General features: G+C 41.3%; 1 protein-coding gene and 1 long non-coding RNA gene across 7 annotated transcripts in view; one reads left to right on the plus strand and one right to left on the minus strand.

The window, feature by feature from the left end:
- Window positions 1-1,197: 1,197 nt before the first annotated feature.
- Window positions 1,198-26,662, plus strand: part of epha10 (EPH receptor A10) — a 78,111-nt gene continuing 52,646 nt past the window's right edge. The window contains exons 1-3 of one of the 2 annotated variants that reach the window (XM_088365034.1): window positions 1,198-1,473; window positions 20,206-20,270; window positions 20,939-21,611. In XM_088365034.1, coding sequence (XP_088221160.1) covers window positions 1,395-1,473; window positions 20,206-20,270; window positions 20,939-21,611 — 817 coding nt within the window. In that variant the 5' untranslated portion in view covers window positions 1,198-1,394. The remainder of the gene's footprint in view (window positions 1,474-20,205; window positions 20,271-20,938; window positions 21,612-26,662) is intronic. The other variant, XM_088365035.1, reaches the window with a different exon arrangement.
- LOC148379975 (uncharacterized) lies at window positions 10,504-18,030 on the minus strand. Of its 5 annotated transcripts, XR_015854994.1 has the most exons (5): window positions 17,767-18,030; window positions 17,036-17,206; window positions 15,069-15,144; window positions 12,438-14,926; window positions 10,504-11,146 (listed from the first exon to the last, which is right to left on the minus strand). It is a non-coding gene; the product is annotated as an uncharacterized LOC148379975 (long non-coding RNA). The 5 variants fall into 5 exon arrangements; XR_015854995.1 differs by lacking the exon at window positions 17,036-17,206 and having other exon boundaries at window positions 12,473-14,926; XR_015854991.1 differs by lacking the exon at window positions 17,036-17,206.

Below are 26,662 nucleotides of genomic sequence, written 5' to 3' on the forward strand. Positions count from 1 at the left end.
GAGTCGGGGCCGGCAGCTTTGACAGCGAGAGACGGAGTGGCCGACCTGAAAGCGAAGCCATATGATGCAAACCCTTGAAACGGCAATCTCGATCTCTTTAGCTGCCTTGTTCTCTTGATTCGAAAGAGGAACAAGCCGAAAGGGGATGTTCGATAATATTTGCTCGGTGGGGAATATGCCAAACTTCTCACTTTCAAACTTTCAGTCGATATCTCTTGAGGAAGCCGAGTCCCATAACATAGTCTTAGTTGTCAGATTAATTAAAAAAAATATTGCACAAATAAATTGTGGAGGAACAATTTCAGAGTACAAAAAAAAAACTTTCTTAACATATGTATACTTTATATAGATTGTGGGAAACCTTATGTGCATCACCGACACTGTAGTTCTTCTTTTGCCGGCAGCATGAATTCACTTCCTACTCTGTGGCAGTGAGAGTAGATAAATAATGATGTCTGTCTCTTTATGTAACCTGTGATTTAATGACAGCTTGCCCAGGATTTGGTCTGCCTTTCGCCCAGTCAGGTGGAATACAGTCCAGAATTATTCGTGTGTCATCCATTATTTCCATTCTCAGTTAGCAATAAAAAAAAAAGATATTTTAATGGACTCAACAGAATTAAAATACACCTATTTGTTTAAGCTAATATAAAAAAAATCCCAAAACAAAAATGGACTCCAGGAGTTAATTTGATTTTAATATTTAATTGGTCTGGGTTGTGAATTAAATTAAATTAAATTAAATTAAATCATCTACTGTATAAGTTGTATTATATAAGTGGTGGCTGTGAAGTGCAGAACACAAAAATACAAGCAAAATAGAAAAAAAAAAAAGGAAAATCACCCGAAATATGAAATATACTTTGCTAGTCGTGAAACTTTTTACTGCTCCAGAATAAATGAATTGATGAAGTTGAAAATACTGCATAAATAAAGCTAAGTATAGGGCTGCAACTTTAAAGGATCTCATCATTCCAGAGGGGGTGTTTCTCTTCATTTAAATACTTCATCGGCTTTCTATAGCTTCTAAATTCCCCTGACGAGCGCATTTCATTTGCAATGGAGTGAAGCCATGCTGTGGAGGACTTCACTCGACCGACTATAGTGGGAACACCTGGCGCAAGCGTTTCCCTATGTTGCATTCCGATTGGTCCAAGCTCCTGCACGCTCATCTTCATTCTCCTCATTATTGTGCCTTTTATCCGTCAGTCTTCTCATGTAGTCCCTCCCCCGAGGTATGAAATAGGCCGTGTACTTGCCACATTGGAGCACTATTTGCCCAGCCGGCTTCTGCTCCGATTCCCCCCACCGCGAGTGCGCCTCTGCTGCGGAGCTTTACGCGCGGGCAGACTGGAGAGAGATGACAAGAGCCCCGCGGAACTGGCCAGACAAACATGGATCTGCGTAAAATGATGATTTCGGTGCTTTGGATATTATTGCTGAATAATTTGGAAGAGTCTCACGCGGAGGAAGGTTGGTAGAAATGGACTTTGTTTACTCATTTTGGACCGTCGTTTGCAGTGTGGCGAGCAACAGACAGATGCTTGTTTGGAGGAAAGGCAGGTGCAGCAAATCTAAATGTTTAGCGATCCGATCAGAATGATGGGATTATTATTTTCAAATAAAAAATACTTTGGAGACGTAGTTGACGCGAATGTGAAAGCGGGTTTTACGCATTTGTGTCGCGTGCGCTCAAGGCATTTAAATCTCCCAATGAGTTTGTTGCTGACAGTTTAACATTGGCACAGCCGCTCAAGAATGACAATTGGATATATTAAGTGCGTTAACTCATTTTAATTAAAAAAAAGCTGCATTTTTTAAATATTTGAATTGATTCGAATGCAAAGTCAGATTTACTCCGATTTTTTTGTGCAACTGGTTTCTTTGTCTTCTCACTGGCCGATGCACTGCTCTTGTTTAGTCTTGTTTGTCCATATTTATTCCCCATTTAAATACTTTGGAGCACTTTTGTCCCCCTAGTGTGTTGTTGTGGTTGCCATAAAACTGCGGTGGTTCCAATATGCTGCATTTGAGCAATTCACTATGATGAGACAATTATGATTCACTTACTGCTGATGTGAGATTTGGCTGTGGTTTCTTTATTGCTCACATACAGTATGTGATGGAGAGAGAGAAAAAAAATAAAAAGATGTTTGCAGAAAACTGCTCAGGTTTGCACAAAGTATGCAAAAGCTGCAGTTTGAGACTTATGATGCTAACCAGTTGGAAGATTAAAAGGGGGGAGGGGGTACTTTGGTAAAATGGGTAAATGCAATTTTAATATATTTGTGAAAAAAATACATTCTGCAGCACCGAGCCAAATTTAAAGACCTTTTATTCGGTATACTCGTCTGCATGCCTGACTGACAAAGTCAAAGTCTAAGCCCATCGATCAAGATCCAATACAAGTGCAGAGCTGCACCAAAATGACTTAACAAATTCAATAACTGAAGAATTGATTAGAGATGCCACTACTTATTAACTCAACAATATGTTTATTGTTCTGGCTGCTGTTTGCAAAGATGTGGGCCAGCACTCCATCATAATCCAACTGTTGGCTAGTTTTCCTTCTTGTAGGTGGCTACACCTCAACATGCACTTTGACCCCGTTTTAAAAAAATCACATCGATAGAAATTTATATTAGATCTCCTCAGATCTGCCTCATGTAGTGGCCATGGAGTGAAATGCAACCATATGTCTCAACTCACATGACACACTTCCCCAACGTCTACTCAAACACATCCGCAAGCGACTCAGGATTTAATACGTGCACGCACTTGACATATAATTCCACATGCTGAGCTTGCTCACCAAACACTCAGCCTAACAATTTCCGACCGGCTGCTGAAGACATCGCTTGGGCACGGAGCTACACATGTTGGGAAGAGCACTTTTACACGCACTTGCGCAATATTATTGAGGAGTAAAAAGCCGGGTGGCAAGCATCACCCCCCCCAGCAGCAGAGTCAATCCAGCCACTCCCCTCCCTTACCGCTTTTCTCATTCCCCACACCTCACCACTAACACACCTTGGCATCTCATCGGGTTCTCATTTACTTCCACATGCCTCCTCCTTCCCTCCCTCCCTCCCTCCCTCGTCCATCCATCCATTCCGCACAAGGCGAGCGGGTTGCAGAACAATAAGCACACAGCGAAATTGAGGCCCTTGCTGTTAGTGTGGCCGGTTTTCCATGATGCCTCACTTGTCATGTCGGAGTAATTTGAGGGATTTTACCGGGCTTTGCATGCACAGGCAGTCTTGTTGCGCACCCCAATCCTTTTTTGTTATGTGACTTTGGATGATCATTTTCACCAGGATGCACAATGAAACATGAATTCCCACTGTTTGGCCATATTGCATCCATATATGCATGTTGTTGTGATATTTTCTGAAAAGTTTTAGGCAAATTTTACTCGACTTGGATGGGATAAGAGGAACATGTTGTAATTGGTTTAGCCTTTGCAATGTTTTCACTGGAGAATGTTGGTGCTTAGGTGAGCCTGTAGCTCAGCCATCTTTCACTCTCACAATGGGGACATCTTTGCTGCAGCATATTTCCATAAGCCTCGCTATCTGCTCTCATCTGACAGAAATGATCCCACTGTGGGAATATTTTTAGCCACGGAATATATGCATTTCGATCTTCTGTAACACTCATGGTGCACATACAATAAGGGGGAAAGAAACAGGAGGGGAATGAGAACCCAATCTGAGGTTGGGATTGAATCATTTTCTTTTTTTTACCCATTCATCTTAAATCGTTGTGCACAAAAAGAAAACAAATAATATGCCAAAAATGAGCTCTTTTGCATTTTATGTTGCCAATTTGTTTCTTCTGCCCCCAAGTGGCAAAAATTAAGTCTTGTAAAGGTTATTTTTAAAAATACATTTGTGACATATCTTGCTTTCATGACAAATGCTGAGAATTGCACTTTCCATATCACCGCCGACTGATTGTGATACATGCAAGGTTATTTTCACTCACCAGGGTCGGACGGATTGGATGTTAAGGACAACGTTTATGTGCGGGGCTGCTCGCTCTGATAACTCTGACCTCGGCGAGTATGAAAGGTCAAAGCGATTTGCGCCCATGACAGGCATAACAGGACGACATGGTCTTGTCAATAAATTAGGGACAGGGAAGAGGACATTGAGTCAAATAGAAGGAAAAGGTGCGGGAATTGTAGGCTTAATCAAACAGTCCGGGTGTTCCTCGAAGTAAACCGGTCAGCAAGATCCTTATTTACTTCCCAGTCCTCTTCGAAGACATCGACTGAGACCGATAGACTGACAAATTGCATGCGTGTAAAGGAGAAACTGTGTGACTATTGGAACCCGATAGGCTGATGCTCGGGTCTTTTGTTCTTGGTAAAGACGAGAGCATCAGCAGGCACTTATGCTTGGATTGGCAAGAACCAATCAAGCGCAGATGAGGGCCAACAAGTGTGTGTTTTTGTGTAGCTGTGCGTGTGAGTCTATTTATTGCAGCTATTGTCATAGTTAGGGCTAATTATTATTTTCCAATGATTGTTTTTCTAGGAGCGTCCCCCCCCCCTTCTCTCCCTAGTTGTCACTCAAGCCTGAACATTAAAAGACAGAATCCATAGGATCATTTAGATTTAATGAAGTGGCTCTCAAGTATAAAAGCTGCACTCGTATTTTTTTTTGAAGAAGCTTTTTTTTGCGTTCGTTTGAGTTTTTTGAGGATGAGCTGTTCAAAAAAATGGATGGATGAATTAAAATTTCAGTCCAGGTTGTCTAAAGTTGATAAATTGCAACTACAATACTGTTGGAAGAAAGTTCAGTAAAAAAAAAAATATATATATATATTAACTATGAGCATAACAGGGCTTAAGGTCTCTAAACATTAATTACAGCGCAGATACGGTGGAAAAAAAAAACCTCTAAAATAGATTGAGTTCTGCTGAAGCAGTCATTTGTAGCGCCCTTCATCCTATTTCAAAAGACCAAAATTCATTTGCTGAGTGACCTTGTTAAATGAACTTTAACTTGCTTGCGTACGAGCTATTAAGACAAAGCACGCTTTGTCACATTCTTTAGAATCAGGGATGAGTTTTTAAGGCCAATTGTAAAAGGTGTCTTTCCTGCAGATGAAAGGAGTACAAAAAAAATGGTACATTTTCCCTTTATGCCTGTTTGACAAACGCGCTTGTAAAACAAACAGACGCCTTATTCCATATTTATATTTTTTACAAAGTGAGCATTTTCTTTTGGAGTATAGTCTCGCTGAAGTCGTCAAGGTCATCCATCATGTTTTAAAAGCTCTCTCCCTGCAGCCAGCCGTGATGCAACAATCATGCGAGCAGATTTTTCTTCCAATGTAATGCACGAAAAAAAAAAATTCTGGTGTACCAAAGTCTGATGAGGTTCCACACCTTCTCAATAAAACACCAGTCACTCATCTCCCATGCCTTAGTTACTCCGGCAGAGACCGGCCGACCCATGACAGCGACCTCATAATGTACTTTTCGTGTCCACTGATTCTCTTTTACCATTTCTGAACTCCTGACACATGTTAGCAGAACTTGCGAGCTGTGCTTGAGTAAGTCCCGAACAGACGGGAGGAAGAAGATGTCAAGCGTGCTACATATGTTCTTATTCTGCTTCCCAATTTAATCTATAATTTAAGTCTTTCTGTCTGTGATTTTTCTTTTCCTCCACTTTGGTAAAAGACAGTATGTTTTGTCGGTCTACTTGTTTTTTTTTCTGGATTTTAAGTGCGCCTTATAGTTTGAAAAATACGGTAATTTTGATTGACACTCGTCAAGTGTTGCTGCTGCCCTGGAGTTTGCCGTGGTCTTTATTTTTGCTTGTAACCCCCCCCAGTTGCTCCTCCCATCTCCACTGAGTAGTGGTAATGACTGTCATGTTGGAAATGTGTCCGGCAGGGCCTCATAAACCATTACCCTCATGTCTCAAAAAGCCCATTAATCTTCCTGAGGGGTGTTTGACCTTTCAAACTCATTAACCAGCAGCGGGGCGGAGCAGATGGATGCCAACGTATGCATAAGCTAGCGTACTTAGTCAATCTTATACAATCGCAGACTCACAGGTGAAAGGCGTTGATGTTTATCTGAGTGTTAGCATGGTGGTTCTCCTCCCCATCGCTCTCCACTTCATCCTCTCGCCTCCTCACCGCGTCGGCTTGGTCAGCGACCTGGAAAATTGTTCGACCTTTTAATACACATCTTCCCCGGTGATGAATAAATACATAAATCGCGCGGCTGCGGCTCAGCCGTTTATTTTGCGATAGTCGACACCCCCCCTCACCCCCTGCGGTTTTCCCACCCGTACACCTCGACCTGCACCTTCTTCCAACATGGACACGGAGGAGGAAAGCAGGGTGTCTTTGAAGCCCGAGCCCACCCCGTGGCGATGAGTATCCATAATGAAAGGGTGTGAGTGGCCAGAGAGTGTGCATGTGAGGAGCAAACAAGCAAATGTAATAAGCCCGACTGGGCGAGGCGGGTGAAGACACCAGCGTGGGGAGCGACTCTTCTCACTTTATCAGTAGGCGAGGGCAGAAGGCTGAGAGCGCAGTAGGTGGGAGAAGATGTAACCGAGCAGTGTTCCACCTAGTTTATTAGAATTCTGTAATGGCCTTTTGGATTAAAGAGGGGAAGGGGCGGAGGGTTAGTAAAAAAGTGCAGGGGAGACTTTGTATGCACGTATGGAAGCAAGCGATAAATCTGAAAATGGAGAGGTTTCCGAGTGCCCTTGAGCAAAGCTGTAAACGTTCATCCGAATCTATTATGTCTGTATATTTGACATTGGGTGAATTTGTTGAGTATAAAAAAAGTGACGCTATTGATTATTGTCCCTACAAGATGCTTTTATAGTACCTGGATGTTCCAGTCTATGCTCTGTAAAAAAAGATATTTTATAGATAGCTGAGGGAAGGTCTTGTTTAGGTGTATCTTTTCATGCTAGTTCTGATTGCTCCTGGCCTCGAGACCTCGGGTGTGAATATTTGTGTGTGCTCCTGCGCTTTGTATGCATACTCGGCAGTGATTGCAATCAGTGTCATCAATGCGGAGCGGTCGGTGAGGTCCGCCCCTCCCGTGTCTCATCCTCTCATCCGTAAATGTTGCTTTCCTGTTTGCAAGGCAATTAGTCTGCCAGTCAATCAGTTAGTCGGTCAGATAACCAGCTGGCTGGATGTCAGGTGACTAAGTCACCTCTACGACAGCTGGTCAAGAGGCTATTTAGGAAGGCGGGGCAATTATAACGCTATTTGGCCAAATCAAAGATGATGAGGATTTGGAGCGGCGGAGAGAAAGGCAGTTATTGTCAACACAACAATGAGAGCATGAAAGACATTCCTTCCCAGTGCCCGCTGTGTTGCTAATTGCTAAATGCACTGAGAGCTTACTGAACTGTGTTTACCTCTGTTCATCATTATTATTCTGCCGGGGGGTGGGGGGTGGGGGGGGGGGGTGGGGTGGGGGACCATTCCTATGGCAACATCGAGATGCAGCAAAACAAGTATTCGATGGTACCAGTGGAGTTAAAGTTGAAGTCATGACTTTATCTATAGATGTATTTTCTATTTACTATATTTGCACATTTGTTTGGATTGATTGATCAATTTTATTTCGAGCTTAAAAACAGAAAAAGATATCAGTAAAATATAAAAGGAAAAAGAAAACAGGACAATAACAAAATTAGGACAGCTCGAAAAGGAGTAGGAAGAAGTTAAAGAATCAAATATTGATGCAATAATGGCGTGAAATGTCAGATAAATATTCTTATTTATTATATATTTTTTTACTATATATATATTAGATATTTTTTTATTTATTATATTCATTTTATTTTATTTTTATAGAGAAATACATGTTATAAATTTGAGCAGAAACATATTTTTCTATGTTGCCATTAAAAAAAGGCAACAATGTTGTACTTCTCAATACATTCCATTCATTCTCTTCCACCCGCTTGTATTTCTTTTTTCCAATTATCGCAAATACTTTTTCTGACGTTATTAGCCATTTTTTTGTGCACGGTTCAGTATATATCCAAACAATATCTACGGTTATTACAACCACGTGCGTACGCTGTTCATTCTGCCAAGAATTGGCTGAAATGTGCTGTAATTGATTTGGCCTCACATTGAATACATTTGCCGTTTGTTTAGCGGGTCCGAGCTGCTTTTTTGTGTTTGAATGTGTGCTGGAGTATTAAGTCCACCTTTTCACGGATAAATTGATTTTAACGGGGTTCCTGAGGGTTATTATGAGGTTGATGGAGGTGTGCCACCTCTTTTTTTTTTGTGGCGGCAGGATGTATAAAAAGTTATTCATTGTTGTTCATTTATTTTTGCTGATGATGTAATGGTTCGACACGATGTTCTCTCAAGGTCGGATTTAGCACAGGAGGAGGTAGACTCGATCTCAAGTGTTCTTTCCATCTGTTCCACTCTCTTCTTCTCTTAACCCTGTCACAATTAATCCGGGTAGTGTTAGTGGATAGAATTAATACCCAGTCTCAAGTTGGTAGTAGTATGTGTTCCGAGGAGTTAAAGTAATGGACTTTGCTGGAAGGTCATTTCAAGGAGTCTACCATTAAATCGCTAAATGGCGCCAAAGCACTCAGTGAATCCGATTCATTGGCAGGTGGATTTACATGAGTGCGAATCGCCTACCAGTGGTGTAATTGTTTTTTTTCCTTTTTCGGTACTTTAATATTGACACGCTGGTTCGGTGAGGTCACATGACTTCAGCTGTTGAATATTTTTATTAACCTGTGACTTGGAAAGGTTTGCGTAGATGAAATGAATAACCTTAGATCGTTTTATGACTTCCTTTTTAAAAGTCTTGCGTTGTGGTTGATGCCTGTCCAAGCTCGACTGACAAGGGCAGAAGAAATGGCAGGGAGGACGGCGATTGAAATGCAGTCCGGGGGAGGACAATACTGAATCTAATCTGTTTATACAACCTCACCTCCAGCCTCCCTCCTGTCCCCTCTAATTCCAAAGTAGACAAACAAATATACACATTAATGCATAAACACACACACATTCTCACACACTTTATGAAATGAACAGAGGTCCTTTGCTTATCTTGCAGGTGGAATCGGGGAAAAGTGGAAGAGTTACATTTGCATTTTAATTTGCCCTCAATCAGGCATTGTGTTTGGTGTTGCAGCGGAATTGCCTGGTGTGCAATGGCCACCAAATTCAAATCTGGAGATGAGGCTTTTTTTTTTTTTTTCCCCTTTTCGTCTGCTCAATTTCTCCTTTGTCACTCATTCTGCATCACTGTCACTCTCTCTGTTTTCTACCACAGCTCTGCAATTTTATTCCTTGCTTATTTACTATAACCTTCAATTCTCCCCCCCCCCCCATTCCCTTTTTTATCACTCTCTTCATTTCCGAACCTATCCCACCACACACACTTCTCATCTCCAGGACAGCAAATGCACAGATTTCATTAGTGATGCCATGCCATGCTGGGGAGTCTGCTCCAAAGAGTTCAGGCACTCATGGAATTATGACCCCAGACTCTCTTCATCAACTTAACCCTCTGTCATGCCATCCCTCTTTACAAACATCCATCCCTTTTTTTTTTTTTTATAAAAACCAAACACTCTACCCAATTCCCTCCAGCCTTCTAAAATATGGACTGAAATTGTCAGTGACAGACAGAGGACTTATTTCTTGCAGCAAACTGTTCTTTAGAGTTCAGACCAGGGAAGGTTGGACTCATTTGGTCTGTTCCATACTTTCTTTTGAAGAGCTATAATTTGCTTCTTTGCTGTGCATTGGCGGCGCTAGAGTTGGGAGGGGGGGGGGGGGGGCACAGGGACCCCCCCTCCCATTCTTATGTAAAAATCACATGAGCACGGGGAACTGTAAACAAGACTGGCCTAAATTTTCCAAATGAAAATCTAGAGCTTCTAACTACTTGCCCCACTTTGCCACCTAAAACAAAACATGCTAAATATAAACTTAATTAATGACATTTTATCGGCCAATGGAAAAATTCTGTTTATTTTGTAGTTATGCAAAAATAGAATGTCAACCATGGTGAGGCTTTCTTAGAAGCTGGTTCTTAACATTTGACAGCGTCCGGGTGTTTATTACCATCTGCACTTGGATGCCGAAAGCACTTTATGACAAATGGCTTAGTCATTCCGTCATTTATGATTTGCAAACAAGGGTGTAGAATATCTGGAGGCTTGGTTCCTGTACAGCTATGCCACCGCGAGAACTCTTGATGACCCAGTAGGGTTGACCTTTAATTTCCATGCAGTGTGTTATGGTTGCTTGGTGTCAAGAAGGTTTTTTTTCGAGGTCAAGTCAGCGGCTCGTCTGACTTTAACCCTAAGGGATCAGTGAGTCAACAGCAGCATATTAAACTGTAGACCAAGTATTGTTTTGGAGCAACTTGTCATTATTTTGGCTGGAAAAAGTTTTTGGTTTGAGAAATGTCCTCACACGCTCCATTTGTTTCCTTCCATTTATTTCTTTTGTGCAACATTGACACCTGTCGCCATTTGTTTGATGGAAATCCACAAACTTTGTGGCAGCACTTGAATACCACCAGAAAAATGACAACAAAGCGAACAAAAGATGTAATATTTAAAAAAAAAAAAAAAGGTTAAATAGCCTTAATTGCTTGACTATTAAAAGTCTTTTAACATTTATTTTTCATTCCAGCCTTGACAAAAGCGTCAAGGCTGGAATGAAAAATAAATCTTAAAAGTCCTCCAAATGGAAAACACTGCCCTGAATCGGAAAACAAAAATTCTATTCAGTGCCAGAAAACTCGAATGGCTAAAACAAACATTCACTTGCTTATCTTTACTGCACTCATAAAGACCTCCTGATTTGTAATGATCTCCTCCAAGCTCCAACCAGTTTCCACTCATTGCTGCTCACGTACAATCACATCATAAACGTGACAAATCTCTAATCATCCTTCTTTAACGGCATCTTTGCCAAAGCACACTCCGCCACTCTCGCTGACTGACAACCAAGCGGTGATTGGGAATGTCAAGCAAAACAGAGACATGCTTGTTTCCCGTGGTGTTATCTCACCACCTCGTTCCTCCAGGAGAGCCGGCGGCAGTTTCCGACATCGCCACCCGGGGAAGGAGAGCGGCAGAAAACGGTGGCAGACCTGTGGTTAACAGTTAAAGCCAAACAAGTAATTAGTCCTGATAATTAAATCCTCCAGTCAGCGCCGTAGAAACCGTACTTGCTGTTTTTGCTCAATTTACATAAACAGTAGAATTGCTCTGTTCAAAAAAATGAGGTATTAGCTGATTAATTCTGTTCTATTATCTGCCGGGCGATAAGCAAATTAACAGTTGGCTGTGGAGAACTGACGTGGAAAAATGGCTGGCGAGAGATGGGGAGGGGGGCGGGGGGGAGTTTTGGCGCTAAACAACTCGTGGAACAATGGGGGCCATAATCCGGCTGCGTGCTCCCACGGGGTCGCAAAGACTTTGTTAAATTGTGTGTGTTTTGACTAAAGTGTGTTTGTCTCTTTTTATTTGCCGTCGTTAGTTTTTTTTCTTCCCCGCCCGGCGCATTTGCATAACCCTGCGTTAGCAGATAAGTTATATTTGGGAGCGTACTGTGAAGATTTGTTTGCCTTACCTGCTTTTGTATTTGTTGCTTACTCGAACGAGGAGCTCATCAGTTAGGGATGCACTTTATGCTTCTCATTAAAGAGCCTCTTTGATTTCATTAATTACTGACCTACTGCTGCCACCGCTGTGCTTTGGTACAATTTGGCATTCCAACTACTCACATTTTACTACCTCTGTTGTACTCTGCATTATTTCTTTGGCTTGGTTATTAATAACCACGATTACCCAAGGAGTGTGTCTGTGTACATGTAGTGTTGATTAAGAATATGATCACTGGCGAGGCTAAAAACTTAAATTATTTGGTCCCAAGTTTTGCAAAGTATGAAATAAAATCATCTGGATCTAGATATATTTTTATTTCCTGCAACACCTAGACAAATAAAATTAATTTAATTTAATTTAATTTAATTTGTAATCCCGATGATCAAATCTCAAAGCCTTTCGAAAAAACAAATCCGACTTTCTGGCAAGTGTTATTCTTGTAGCGTATTGTTGACTTTAGAATCGCAACATACTTTTTTTGTGTAGTTCCTAACTTCAATTGGCTCTCAGGTTCTTTGTCCTATTGACTGCTACGAGCGAGCAAGCCATCTTTCCATCTCCCTCTCTTTTCTCTTCCTCTGCCTAGCACAGCTAGTTATAGACACTATTGAGTGATTGTCTGACAGTCCAATCGATCTCCAAGGTCACACTACTGGCTATTGACAAATGGTCCCGCTAAGCCCCCCCCCTCCCCATTATTCTCTCCCTCCCATTTTCAAATCTTTCCATTTCTTGGCCCTCTCTGCCAACTTTCTACAATATCACTAATTTCACCTTTAATACGATCTTCCTCTCCGTTCTTATCCCACCTTCTTTCTTCTCCTCAATTGTTCATCGATGCAGCCTGGATCGAAGAGGCAGATAATAGAGACTCGGCCCTCTGGGGAAGTCGGCGTCGACATCGTAGCTCTGACCCGACTCGGATGAGAAGAAGAAGAAAAAGTAGAAATGATTGATAGGTGAAGAGCCACTGTCACTTTAATCGATGGAGAGCCAAAAATAGAGTCAAACATCCCATAATTTATTCACTATACTAGTCTACATTATTTTTCTTTTCTGTGCAACGTCTAAAAACTTAAATCCAGACTTCTGTGCTGATGCTCAGAGTCGTATTAAAGGATTTGGCTGTAATTTTGTTCATAAACACAACATAACTGCGGCACACCAAAATATAGGCTTAAAATATAAGCTTAGCCCGAAAAGTCAAGTCAGTTTAAAGATGAGGTCAGTCGCTAATAATAATCCACTCTCACTGACATGCACACCAGATGGCTAATGCTTATGTATTAACCTAGTTTGACATTAGCTTTTTTTTCCTAAAACATTATATGACTATTATAGCTTCAAGATGGAGGTTATTGGACTGTTAGCCGATGGACTGCAGCCCAGCAGTCGCCGCCAAAATGTATTTTACATTCCGGGCCAGGAAGAAGCAAGTAATGAAAAGCAAGTAATGATGCATGCATGCAAATATTATATACACATTTATTTCTCCCTCAGGGGGAAACATTGCGTCGTTATTGCCAATGCTCCAGTAGAGTCGCAAAGTCGTTGTAGAGCCGGCGAGGGAGCGCTTTTCGGTTTGGACACCCTCGGGTAGTGACTTTGTCTAAAATATATTTGTCCATTCAAATTCCGCTGTGTCTTTGTGTTTATATTCACATTTGACCTCCATCAACCCGCTGCAGGCATTCCTCAATCATTTATCTCGTAGTGAATAAACATGGGGAGAAAATTGATCAAACAAAAAAAAAAAGTTGAAGGTGGTTCGGGTGATCCTTCTTTTTTAGATTTAAAGTCGCCCAATAACTTTGTCAGCGGAAAACTTTTGAGCTTTTCTGTGAACACGAGAGGGCTAAGAAAGTGTTAAGGGAGATTGGTGAAGGAAATAGATTGGAGGGGACAGGCGGACAGATTGTAAAAGCCCGATAGTAACAATAGGGACATTGTATAGGAGGCCAGTGTGCGATAAATGAAGGCGTCGAGGAGGAAGTGGATGAAGGTGTTGTAAATGATAACGTGAGATGATGATGCATCTGTCACTATGTTGTCTTTGGGTCTCAGCAGGCTCCTGTCAAGATAGTAGCTTGAATGAGTGTCTTGTTAAATAATGTAGTTTGCTACCTGTGCGGGCCGGAAGGCAGGCTAGGCTGAAAATCGAGCGCATTGGGAGGAAGTTGTTTTATTTAACACTTCCTCGTAAAGGTTGTGGAGTAAAGGCCACCTTACTGTAATCTATTTGGGATTGCGAGTCGAACAATCCCACAATTGCTTCACGAAGTAAATTTGAAGCTTCATTTGATTTCCCATACTAGCTAGCAAAATAGTTTGAAATGTTTACTTTAATTTGCTCACTCAATAAAAATTATTATTACGAAGGTCAATATTTTTGTCACATTAGAATGCCGTCATGCAAATATTAAAGAGCCCTTGTGGTTTCTTTTGCTTTTATGCGAGTCAAACAATCCCTCAATTGCTTCACGAAGCAAATATGAAGCTTCATTTTATTTCCCCACACTAGCTAGCAAAATAAATAGTTTGAAATGTTTACTTTAATTTGCTCACTCAATAAAAATATTATTTTGGAGGTCAATATTTGTGTCGCATTAGAATGCCGTTATGCAAATATTAAAGAGCCCTTGTGGTTTGTTTTGCTTTTATTTGAATAGGCTCCTTCAAAAAGGTTTCTCAGGCATATTCTTTCATAGCTGAAATATATTTGGTGTCATCCATCTGTGTTGATTCATTGCTGCGGGAATAGAAATCTGCGTAAATGGTCTGTGACAGTGTTGCTAGCTCGTCCATGAACTCTCCACTTAAAATGGAGAGCTAAATCATAGTCAGTATTCGCTTTTTGTTAGATTTGAGTACTTGGTCATATGAGCTTGACATCAACTGAAGGATTTTTTTTTTTTTTCCTGGGCACTACTAGACACTGTTTTACAAGTTCTCCTTGCTTTTCTAATGACCTCAATAGCGTCACCATTCGGTTCCATTGAGTCACGGGAAACACACGACTCTCACTTTATATTGGCAAAAAAAAAATAGCCTTATGAACAGCGATCCAATTGACACTTTCTTGCCTCGGCATGACTGAGTCCGCCACTGGTGTCAATTTTTCGATGCCTGGACGTTTCACGAGATGTGACGTCTTGCGTAATGTCACACATGATGATGCTTTGACTCATATTTCTCTCCACTCCTACTTTCCTCCTTCCGCCATACTCTGAATCACTCAATGACTCGTTTCCTTCCCCGGCAACCTGCGCACACACGTTACGACATCGTATAATGTCCAGATTATCTGGAGGATGATAAAAAAAAACATTTTGTGTATTTTCACATGTAAAAATCAAGGCAGTCGGATTAGCGCCGCCAAGCAAGCAAGTTCATCCTCCATCTAACCTGCTGCTGAGTTTTCATGTTCTCCCCCTAGGCCTGTGCTTGGTTCTCTCCGGCTGCTGCCGCTTCCTCCCGTGCACTAAAACACACTAATTGGGTTAATTAGAGACTAAATTGCCTGTAGATGTTAGTGCCTATGTGAAAGCTTGCCTGTCTCTTCAGGCATGTTTCTACTTGGCATTTCGACGGGGTTTGCTAGCCCAAAAAAATGAACTTAGAAAACTAACATTTCTCAATAGTCATCACATCCATCAAACCTAAGCTGAATTTATTGCTAGCATTTTTTCTGCTGACTCAACAAGCGCTAAAAGGCACTTAACAACTTTCCCTGATATTATGTTATAAGTTACCGTATTTTCCGCACTATAAGGCGCACCTAAAAACCTCAAATCTTCTCAAAACCCGACAGTGCGCCTTATAATCAGATGCGCCTTATATATGGACCAATATTGAGCCAGTACAGCAGGTGTGCCCAAAGTCCGACCCGCAGGCCAAATGTATATATCTTATATATGGACAAAGTTTTAAAATGGGCCATTCATTGAAGGTGCACCTTATAATCTGGTGCGCCTTATATATGGACAAAGTTTTAAAATGGGCCATTCATTAAAGGTGCGCCTTATACTCCGGTGCGCCTTATAGTGCGGAGAATACGGTATATTGCAATTCATGATATTTGCTCTTTTGGTTTTAACACAATGTTATCCCCTTGCATTACTTCCTGGAGATTTTCCTTAATAAAATTATAAATAATTTAAAATGAAGAGTAGCTTATGTCGCTAAACCACAATTAACAAGCTACGTGATTGCCGGTAATTGCTCATTGACTTGTGTACACTATTGTAAACATAATTGGAACGAAACAGCGCTTTGTTCACCTCTGTATTATATTTTGCGTGGCGCATTATATAGATAAAGAGACACACGCGCCGAGCGTGGAAGCGGCCATTCATCTTGAAGTTAATTGCATGCCGGACTTCAGAGAGAGGACAACCCCAGTCTCTTTACAGTATGTCACATTACACAAGTTGAAAGTTTAATGACTCTTTTAACGGGAGAGCCCAGTTTGAAGTTAATGTGCTCTGCTGTTACAGCTGCTATTATGGTCCTGCTGTGCGTGCGTGTGTGTGTCCGTGACAAAGTGGCTTTTCTTGTCACCATTTATCTAAGACTTTTGGATGTGTGTATGCATGTGCACGCTCTTGATTTGCGCCGGTGTCCATATATACCGAGCATTTATCTTTTATGTGCCTGTTTGTGTTTTTATGTGACACTTCATACCCTCATCCATTTATCCTTTTTATCTGTTCTAAGACACTACTGTATTACTGTATTGCTTTTGTTCACTTCCATCTTATCTCCCCCTTCTGTGTTTTTAAGCAGTTGGGGCGGTGTAGTAAACAGCTAGATAATTTCTCATGTGAAGTGGTGAGATTTCGTGTGTCCCGTGTTCCCCAGCCGGCTTCTGTAGAAAAGACGGTAAATTCACAGCAAGCTCAAGGCTGATTTGTCTTCAATATTTAGGGGGCAAGTGAATAAGTAGTGTCCTCGGGCATCAACAGTATCCTGCTGAAAATGGCTCAATTATTCATCTTGTATGCGTGATGCATGTTTTTAAAATGGCTTTTTTTTTTTTAACTAGGGTTTGAGACTCATTTTATTGTGGATGGTCACAGTAGTGGTATTTCAGAGCATTTGAGAGCGGTGACAACTGCTTGATTTTTTTTTTTTTCTTTCAATTTTTTTTAAGGCATTGGCTGGATGGATTTATTTTTGCCTTATAGGGTTTTTTAATGAGGTGTTTGATAATTTATTATTATTATTATGCTAGGGGATATGTTGCAGCAAAATGTGGAGTGAGGGTTATCACACACGATTCACTATTCAGCTTCCTTCTCCCATATTATATGCAGTCTCTTCAAAGTCTCCATGGCCTCTTCCACTTTTCTCTTGTAGGGAAAGGATAATACCTGGACAATAGCTGGCCCAAGTAAGCATCAGCGGACTGTGCTTATCCAGGTCTCGGTGCTCTCTTCTCAGCTTTTCTGAGCTCTGCAGTTGGCTCAGTGTCGACTGACTGATAAGTAGCCGGTGGGTCACGGAGAGGACAGCCAATGCCGGGCGCTAATCCCACCATGAAACTATAGAATATTACAGAGGCGAATTATAAAAATGAGCCCCTTTCAGGGGGATGGATTAAAGCTGTCTGCCTTTGTTAGCATCGGCATCATTGTGTTACTGAGAGAGAGAGAGCTATCGTTCTCTGTGGATAAATGTGAGGTAAAAAAAGAAAAAGCCTCTTTATGTTGGTAAAAAAGTGAAAGTAAGGGCCCCTTTAGTCTTTGAAATGACCCCCTTGAGACAAAGCTGCCTTCAACTGAACAAAAAGGAAGCTTTTGTCACATAAAAAGAAGTCGCGCTTTGATTTATTTGAGCACTTTGCTGTCGGCTACATCTCAATTTTACTTGTCAGTGTCGTTACTGAACTGCTTTTACTAATGAAACGTTCACGATCATATTAATTTTTTTTGAAGCTTTGTGTTATTTTTGAAAACAAAAAAAAACCTTTTAGCCTGACATGCTTTTTGGAGTGTTTTCCTTTTGCTTGTTTCAACGTAATAAAGTGTTTAACGTTTCGTTTGCTGCTAAATCCTCCCGAGAATACCATCGGGAAGACAAATAATACATACGCAGACCTCACCTTGTACAATGATAACTGCACTGCAAACTGCTGACACAAACATCCAGTAACTTTTTAGCTGATGTTGAAGTCACCGTATCCCGGAAGGTCCCGAGGGTTGAGCAGTCTTACGCCGTAGCAGCATGTCCTCATGGGATATATTGTTTTAGTGCATCTGCAATGTAAAGTTGGACTCAACCAAGCCTGAGTGCTATGGCAATATTTTTTTATATATATGATATATAAAACAAAGAGTTCATTTTCTCTGTCTGAATTTACTTTTGCTCAAGTCCATGTTGTCTATATTTAGATCAGGGGATGAATAATTTGAAATCAGAGACTAGTAAAAAATGTTTTTTAAAAAGATGAATGCAAATAAAAATTTCCAGCAATTCTTCTATTTTTTTAATAAGTAAAGACAATTTGCAATTTTTGTCGATGCACAAATTTGTATTCGCAGGCTACATAAAATGATTTGGCGGGCCCTATCTGGCCCCCGGGGTTTTTGTTTGACACCTATGCTCTAGATAAACACACCTAATCATCTTTTTTTGTGATTAGTCCCAGTTTTTTTTTTTTTTTTTGCATTCAGAGGCTGAAAGACCAAAACATAAATGTCTTTCATATCCAAATCATCCCTGATAATGATGAGCAATTATTTATGAAACAACCTTTGAATTACTCATGGCTGTTATTGTGTCATAGCTAATAGTGTCCTATGCTCCCTACGTGAGTCCTGTTTCGGTTTCCCATTCTCCCTCTTTTTTTTTTGACTGCCTCTCGTCTTTGTTCTATGTTTCCCCCAAAGAGCCATTAGTGTCTCTAACTAGGCTGTGATTACATGACTTCTGTATTCATTGTGTGATCATAGCGCCAACTATTTCCTCGGAGTCGCTGACATGACGTCTCACTAAGGAACATTTATCCCTTGGCGTTAAACCAACGTGTTCATTCATTTGCGCTCGTGTTCAGCCGCCCTCCCTTCCCTCATCTCTGTTTGCCAGCTTTCCTCCATTTCATTCCTTTTTTTTTTCTTCCCTTTTCACCCTCCTTTGCTGATTAGTTCCTCTCCAAGTGTCTGGCCTCAGCCTTCCCTCAGCAGTTCTCCCGCAACCTTGCCCTCTGACGCTCTAATCTTCTCCAAAAGCCTCCATGTTATCTGCTAAGCACAGAAGCATGCTTTGGGTAGCCGCTGGTGTTAACCCAAAAACAATAAAGTTAAGTGTTTAGTAAATGATCTCTCATGGCACGTCAAGGCTTCACTTTCTGCATTTCAGCCAAAGCACTGTGGTTGGCTGTAGGGGCACATTTAAAAAAGTACAAAACTCTTCTCCTAATGGCCTCTAAGCAATTTGTCCTCATAAAAGTAAATTGCTGTCCCTATAAACTGAGCCTTTTTTTTTTGTCACGATTGAAAGTATTACAGTGTGTAGCATAGGTTGGAAAGCAAAAAAAGTGATTTAAAAAAACTTTGTTACACCTTTTAAAATATTCATTATCGTCATGACCTCATTGGCGTATGAGCAACACACCTCAGAATAGTTTCTGTTCCAATTCAAGATGACAACATGCTGGTTGTAATAAAAAATCATGTCATAAAAAGGAATTAGCACATTTTAAGAGACTTCTCATTGTTCTGGTGGCTGTTCAAATATTGGTTCCCCTCTAAAAGGATGTCAGACTTTCATTACTTTCGTATATTTTCATCATAACTGAGTCATTTGGATGAGTAGCCCGCTGCTTCCCATTGAACAGTCTTCTGCGCTGTCCGTGGTGCTGAAAAGTTAGATTTTTGTTTTTCTTGTGGGTCTCGTCGAAGAGGATGTCAAACTTTCATGATTGGAGTAATTCTGATGAGTAGCCCGCTGCTTTCCATTCTACTGTCGTGTGAGCTATCCATGGTGCTGAAATGATATATTTTTGTTTTTCTTGTGTGGCTCCTCTAAGAGGATGCCAAACTTTCATTATTTTAATACATGACTGAGTGATTGTGATGAAAGCCTGCTCATTCCCATTCTACTGCCGAGTGAGCTGTCCATGGTGCTGAAATGTTAGATTTCTTTCATTATTTTAGTACATTTTCATCGCAACTAATTCTGATGAGAGGCCTGCTGCTTCCCATTCTATTGTGAGCTGTCCGTGGTGCTGAAAAGTGGGATTTTTTATTTTTATTCTTCTGGCTGCTGAAACTTAATTTTATTGGGCACAGAATAATGATGACAAGGTCTTCAAGAGACACTATTAAAAGGTAACAATAAAATAACACAATAGGCTCCATGTTTTGACAAGGCTGCTTCGGAGTCAATGATCCTTATTTCATTATACCAGATGTAGCTTGTCATAATGCACTTTCATGATTACACTTTTAAAAAGTTGGGAGCAGAAGGTTTTTTTTTTTTTGTGGTTGTCACGCACCATCAACAAACATATTTATCTAATCAACGTGTTTTCTTCCTGCAGTGGTGCTGCTGAATTCTAAAGAGACTCAGGCAGAGCTGGGCTGGACCTCGTATCCCCCCAATGGGGTGAGTTGGCATCTTTTTGTTTCCTTTAAGTATTTTCATCGACATTTAGTTGCTGTGTTTTGGTCATATCTAGCTGATCACAATTCCTGCTTACCAACAGAATCATTTATCAAGAGGGCATGGAGAATATCAGATGAAGCCTAACAATGTTTCTATTTGTGCACGCTGTGGTTCACACGTTATCGGATTATCGCTTATGCTAGCAAAGCATAACATTGCTGTAACAAAATAAAAATCAATCCTTATTAAATGGATATATGCAGCACTTTATTCTTGTATATACCAACAACAAGGTCCTTAACAGCTTATATTCTGGAATCCGATGAGGTTTCTCATCCACTCGTCCGCTGATTTGCACTTTGATTCTGGTAGAAAACACTTTGTTGGCAGGTCGGCGTGCGTGCGAGCGAACGAGAGCCGAGAACAAACACAACAGTTTGACGAGATTGCATCCACTTGTCGTGCTGCCTGTCAGATTGGCCGCTCAATGAAAGAATCAATTGATGCATCAATCCCCCCCCCCCCCCCCCCCTTTTGTCACCATGGCAGTGGTGTTGTTTAGGACAAGAACAGCACTAACGAGCCATTTTGAAATGCCTGCTTTGAAAAGAACTTTTATATGGATTGGGTTGAACCTACATCTTGATTCTTTATCTTTTCTTTTCTAGTGGGAGGAGATAAGCGGTGTGGATGAAAAGTACAAGCCCATCCGGACCTACCAGGTGTGCAACGTGATGGAGCCGACCCAACAGAACAATTGGCTGCAGACGGGCTGGGTGGCCCGTCGAGGCGGCCAGCGTATCTTCGTGGAGCTTCAGTTCACGCTTCGTGACTGCAACAGCATTCCCGGCGTGGCGGGCACTTGCAAGGAGACGTTCAACCTCCTATACGTCGAATCGGATCGGGATCTCGGCGGCGTGACCCGAGAGGACCGCTACACAAAGATTGACACCATCGCCGCTGACGAGAGTTTCACGCAAGGCGATTTGGGTGAAAGGAAGATGAAGCTGAACACTGAGGTGCGGGAAATTGGTCATCTGAACCGGAGGGGCTTCCACCTGGCGTTCCAGGACGTCGGGGCCTGCGTCGCCCTAGTGGCGGTGCGGGTGTATTACAAGCGCTGCCTCGCCACCGTCCAGAACCTGGCCATCTTTCCCGACACGGTAGCCGAGGCGGCTTTTTCCACCCTGGTGGAGGTGCGCGGGAGCTGCGTCAACAACTCTGAGGTGGACGCCGACAGCCCACCCAGGATGCATTGCAGCGCCGAAGGGGAATGGCTGGTCCCCATTGGGAAATGCACCTGTAGCGCGGGTTACGAGGAGGGACACAGCAGCTGTGAAGGTAAGAAAGCACAAACAATGTCTAATCTTTGATCAAATGAGTCGGGACAAAAAAAAAAAAAGCTAACTATGAACCATTTGCATCAAAGATACCAACGAGTCTCTTGATGTCATAATGTTCTTTTACATGACAACAATGTGAGAAAGACTAAAGAAACAACAGCAGAACAAAGACATCCTCTCTTGAATACAATAGTGCTGATTTTTCATGAAAGTAGCAATTATGGTTATTTTCAAAAAATGGGAAATTTGGTCGCTCAGTAAAAGGCGTGAATAAAGCTCCATAAAGGAAAAACCTTTTATTATCACATAGGTACAATATTGTTATAGGATAAATTTCTTTGATGACACACTGTTGATGACGCAGAAATAACATAATTACACATAGACGTGAGAATGGACAGAATCTCCTGGGAACGAGAGGATAGCACTGATTTATTTTGGTTTTTTTTTGGTGGGGAAATCCCATTTGATGTGTTAGATACTCATTTAATTTTGGACTATGAGATAAAAATTGAAAAACATCCTTATAACTAAAGGATGATGTTAAACTCTTACTAAAAACAGAATTATTTAAAAAAAAAAGCTGTAGTCATAGCGACTTCCCAAAAAAAAGACCCCAAAGCTATTGTTGTACATCTCACAAGATGCGAGGCGTCACAATGGGAATGTGCTTGTGAACATGGTGACTAATGTACTGCGGCCTAATTCTGTTGAAAACCACAGCTTCACTTTTGCCATTTGCATCCAGCCAAAATGACGCACACACACACATCACGGCGATACATTGACGTAAACAGATTCAGACAAGACGTTACTCGTAGGCGAGCTAAAGTTAAACGCTTTCGCAGCTTGTCTCGCTTTATTTGCAATGCATCGTGGGCGTTGTAGTCACTGAGCAGGTGCTACTTGACAAGCGCTAACAACCCATGTATCCCTTTTCATATTTCAAGCAGATATAGATCTAAAATGCAGAGGCATATCCGTACCAGGATCCAAAATGTTTCCAAAAGTCAGAACAAAAGAAAGAGCTGAGGAAACTTTAAAAGTGGAAAATGCTCACTCGAAATCATTCTGCCTGATTTGATTCATTTTGTTGTCATGGAAACCTGAAGTGCATTTTTACACTCCTCAGACTCACCGTCAATCAGAGCCTGAACTGTATCAAAAATGTTTCTCGAAATAGTTATTGCATCATCAGTAAGAGCACAAATTGCAATAACCTTCAAATCTCTAAAGGTACCAAAATCTAATTGCACTTGTTATAGTCCAAACATCTAACAATCATTAATCTATATTAATGCGAGGACCTTTTTGAGTAATCTGACACAAGATCATTAGTTTCATTTCTAGTATGAATATCCCATTGCGCAAGATCTATTGATTTGTCCGAAAATGAAGAATTGGGCTGACAATGAGCAAACAAACTAAAAGCACATTAACAAAAAGAGTTTTGGATATAGTTTAGGTCAATCCCGGTCCCCTGAGTTTTTCCACATCCCCGCAAAAGTCTCAACACGTCTTATTCGAGTGTGTAACGAAGCAAGCGCAAATGCACTAAAGTGTCTCAACACAGATCAATATTATTGAATAGCTTGTGAGTAGCTACTGATAATGGCGTGAGCTGTGTTGTGCATTATTAGCACATGCCATGCTAGTCATGCTAGTCCTCGCCAATGCCGGATTGCCGCAGTTTGTTACATCACTCGTTGGATATTTTTTTTATGCTACTGCAGATGTGATTATTAAATTTGAACTCGACTGGTTCGAGAAGCCTTGGACTCAAATCTCCGGAGAAAATTCTCGGTTTTAACCTTCCTGCTTCAATGAGTGTAGGAAATGTATGCTGCATTAAAATATATATTTTTTAAAATATTAAAAATTAAAATAATAAGTATAATAAAACAAATGAAAATTTAAATCAAAAATTCACTTCAAATTGGATGACTATAAATGAATTATGGATATATTGAGGCTGTCTTGCAACATATATATTTGCATATTGACCCGCTCAGCTTCTTCATGTGAAGATGTAAAAGAGAAAAGTTGAATTTGAGCTATTCTTTGTTTTACTGGCTGTCAGCAAGCCCTTGCGTGTTCTCTCTTTATCATATCTCTCCAACTGATGGCTGCACACATGTTCTCCAGTCTCATTATGAAATGATGAACCGCCAGCAGCCGCTGCAGTCTGAGGCCAAATAAATTATGTAATAATTCACCTCGCAAACGCTGTGTGTTCTCTTCATGTGTTTCTGTCACACTCTCAACTTTCTTCCTTTTTCTAATTAAGGCCGCCTGCTCTTTTGCTATGTAATTACCGTGGAGTGCGGAACATGCCTTCAGCACATTCACTTATTATCTGTTGTTTGCTGCTCAACAATCATGCTCCTGGCACCTTCACCACCCTGCTGTTCCTCACTGTCGCTCTTTTTTTTTCCATTTTTAACACCCACTTCACTTCATCACTGACCTATTTTACTCACGCCACCGCTTAATTGTAGTCCCAACAAGTTAACCGGGATGTTTGATTTTAAGGCGCCGTACCGTCTTTCGGCTTTTTTCACACTCTCGACTTTTTCAGTGCGGCTATCCATCAAGCTGTTATTACCTCTCCCCCCCTCCCCCCCCTGTTGGGACCATGTGGCAGGGTGAGGTGGGTGGAGAGGCAGGTTAACCGGCTGAAATCTGCTGGAGATTTATTTGGCTCTGTTTGTGTATGAGGGGAACTCATGTGTGGATGTGATTAAAATTCCGCACCAGCGCGCAATCATCTTTCTCAAGTTGTACTCTTTGTTCCACTTATCTTCCCCCCGTCATGACCTCGTCAGCTCTCGCTTACTCATCTTCTTCTAGGTCACGAACGAGAAGGTCCTTGTGTGTTGTCAATTGTTACTTTCAAAGTTCTCTCTTGATTTTGTCACGTTAAGTCAATTCGGGATTATATAACAATGAAGGAATCGTTGATTTTAACAGCGATTTAAAAATCCATTAATAATTCCCCTCGTGATTCAAAAAATCTGCACGAGGCTCCCACCCAGCACATTTTTCACCCTTTCTCTATATACCAGATCTCCTTGGCTTGGTGCCCGCTTTGCCCATCTGGTCCTCCTGCTTCCCTCCATCCATCTCTTCCCTAGTAGCGTCCCCGACTTCTGTTAGTCATCTCTCCCACCTGCCCTCACTTTAAATAATTCACGGTCTCCTAGGGGGTGGGGGGAAGAAAAAAATTTGCTCTTTTGGGAAGGGCATCTGATATATTTGTTTGGCTAGCCTACCGTGCAACATGTGGCAAACTCTCAGTCACTCTCGGGTAATTGGAGACCAATTGTCACATTTTGGAAATATGTGGAGGTCAAGTTGTCACCGTTGATTCGTCTCCCGCCTTTATTCACACGGAAGCGGTTTTTTGGAGGAAAGAATGGAAGCGAGAGACAAAGAGGTCATTATGAGAGGGGATGAGATGAACGTTGGGGAGACGACAACGCTGTCAGGGAATTCTTGTGTTGTTTGTTAGTCGCTTTGCAAGAGAGCTGAATGCATAATATATGAGTTGTAAAAGCGGCGGACAAATTCAAATGCATACACAATGCCGGTGTGGGAAGAGGAGGAGGCGGCAGGGAGCCAAAAGTGAAAAGAAGCCCAACAATCAAATGAGATGAGAGGAATTAGAAGCTTCACGGCACTTCAATTGAAAAGTTAAAAGGTCAACGTGGAGAAGTTATCGGAAACAAACATAGGAGGAGGGGAGGGATGAGAGGATTGGTCGCAAAGCGGTAACACGACGAGGCCGACATGCAAATGAGAGCGCTTTGAATCCTCCGTGCCAAACTCATGCATTAAATACGGCCGACATCTTAGCTCTGCGGCTTTAATCACTTTACATCCTCGCTTGATATGACGTCTTCATTTCTCTCAGCTAGCTTGGTAAAATATTTAAGCGGAAGGGAAATATAGATTTTGATAGAAAGGTTGGTTAAAGGAAGAAAATTGCAAGCGTTTAGTTCTGTTCGAGTTTGGGTAATTATTTGAGTTAAGGATGAGTAATCCACACATTCCTGACTGCCTTCAGTCTACAATTGGGTAATTTTTTTTTTATCCATTTTAGGTGAGAGGCCAGGGTGTAGCAATTGGCCTGCTGTCCCACAATCACTCCCCCCCCCCCCCCCCCCCCCCATTCAACCTTCACTAATAACTTTCCATCTGTTCAAAATTGATGTGGGATCTGTGTATAGCGCTATCTGCCCCCACTTAACCTTGGAGAAATGTACTTCTTCCTGTAGAACAGTGGAGAAAATGAAAAAGATGGTGACCGGCCGTCGACGAACAAACACACTTATTAAGGAAAGCCGGCCTTGATGGGGAAAATAATGGCGCTATTAATTTTTTATTCTACTTGCTGGATTGAATTGAAATTGTAAATGTGTCACAATCAGCCGTTTATTTTCAGTATTCATTTGTTTGAAGCAAGTAAATAATTCTGAGGTCGATAAAGGTGTGGCTAAAAATGAATAAAAATAAAAATAAAAATAAAAATAAAAATAAAAATAAAAATAAAAATAAAAATAAAAATAAAAATAAATAAATAAATAAATACATAAATAAATAAAGAAAGAAAGAAATAAATAAATAAAACAAATTAATAAAAAAAATCACTTTCCCGTGTTTATCAGCTGGTGCTAACTCCCGAGAGAATAAATCCACTCCGTGTCCATTTGAGGCTAAACACAAACTCTTTATTTACCTTTGTGATTTGTAGCGTGCGTGTGTGCCTTTGCGTGTGCCGGCTGTCTCTGTACTCCCAGCTTGGCTGAGGGCGCCTGTCACGAGGACGGCATGCTTGTCCCTCTGGCTGCATCACGCGAGCCTGTGCCAGCTCGCCTCTCCAAGCCGGCCTCCCTCATTTTGTTATCATTTGTCGCACCCTCCTTCAAACACATCCATCCACGCTACTGTACACCAATGACATTTCCAGGGACACCTGCCCTCAATGATGCAAGCAAATTTACATTCATGTGTTCCACATATGCATTTTGAAATTCATGGATCCGTATC

This window comes from Syngnathus floridae, chromosome 21 (assembly GCF_059516105.1).
Source record: "Syngnathus floridae isolate MCC-2025c chromosome 21, RoL_Sflo_1.0, whole genome shotgun sequence".
Classification (NCBI taxonomy): Eukaryota; Metazoa; Chordata; class Actinopteri; order Syngnathiformes; family Syngnathidae; genus Syngnathus; species Syngnathus floridae.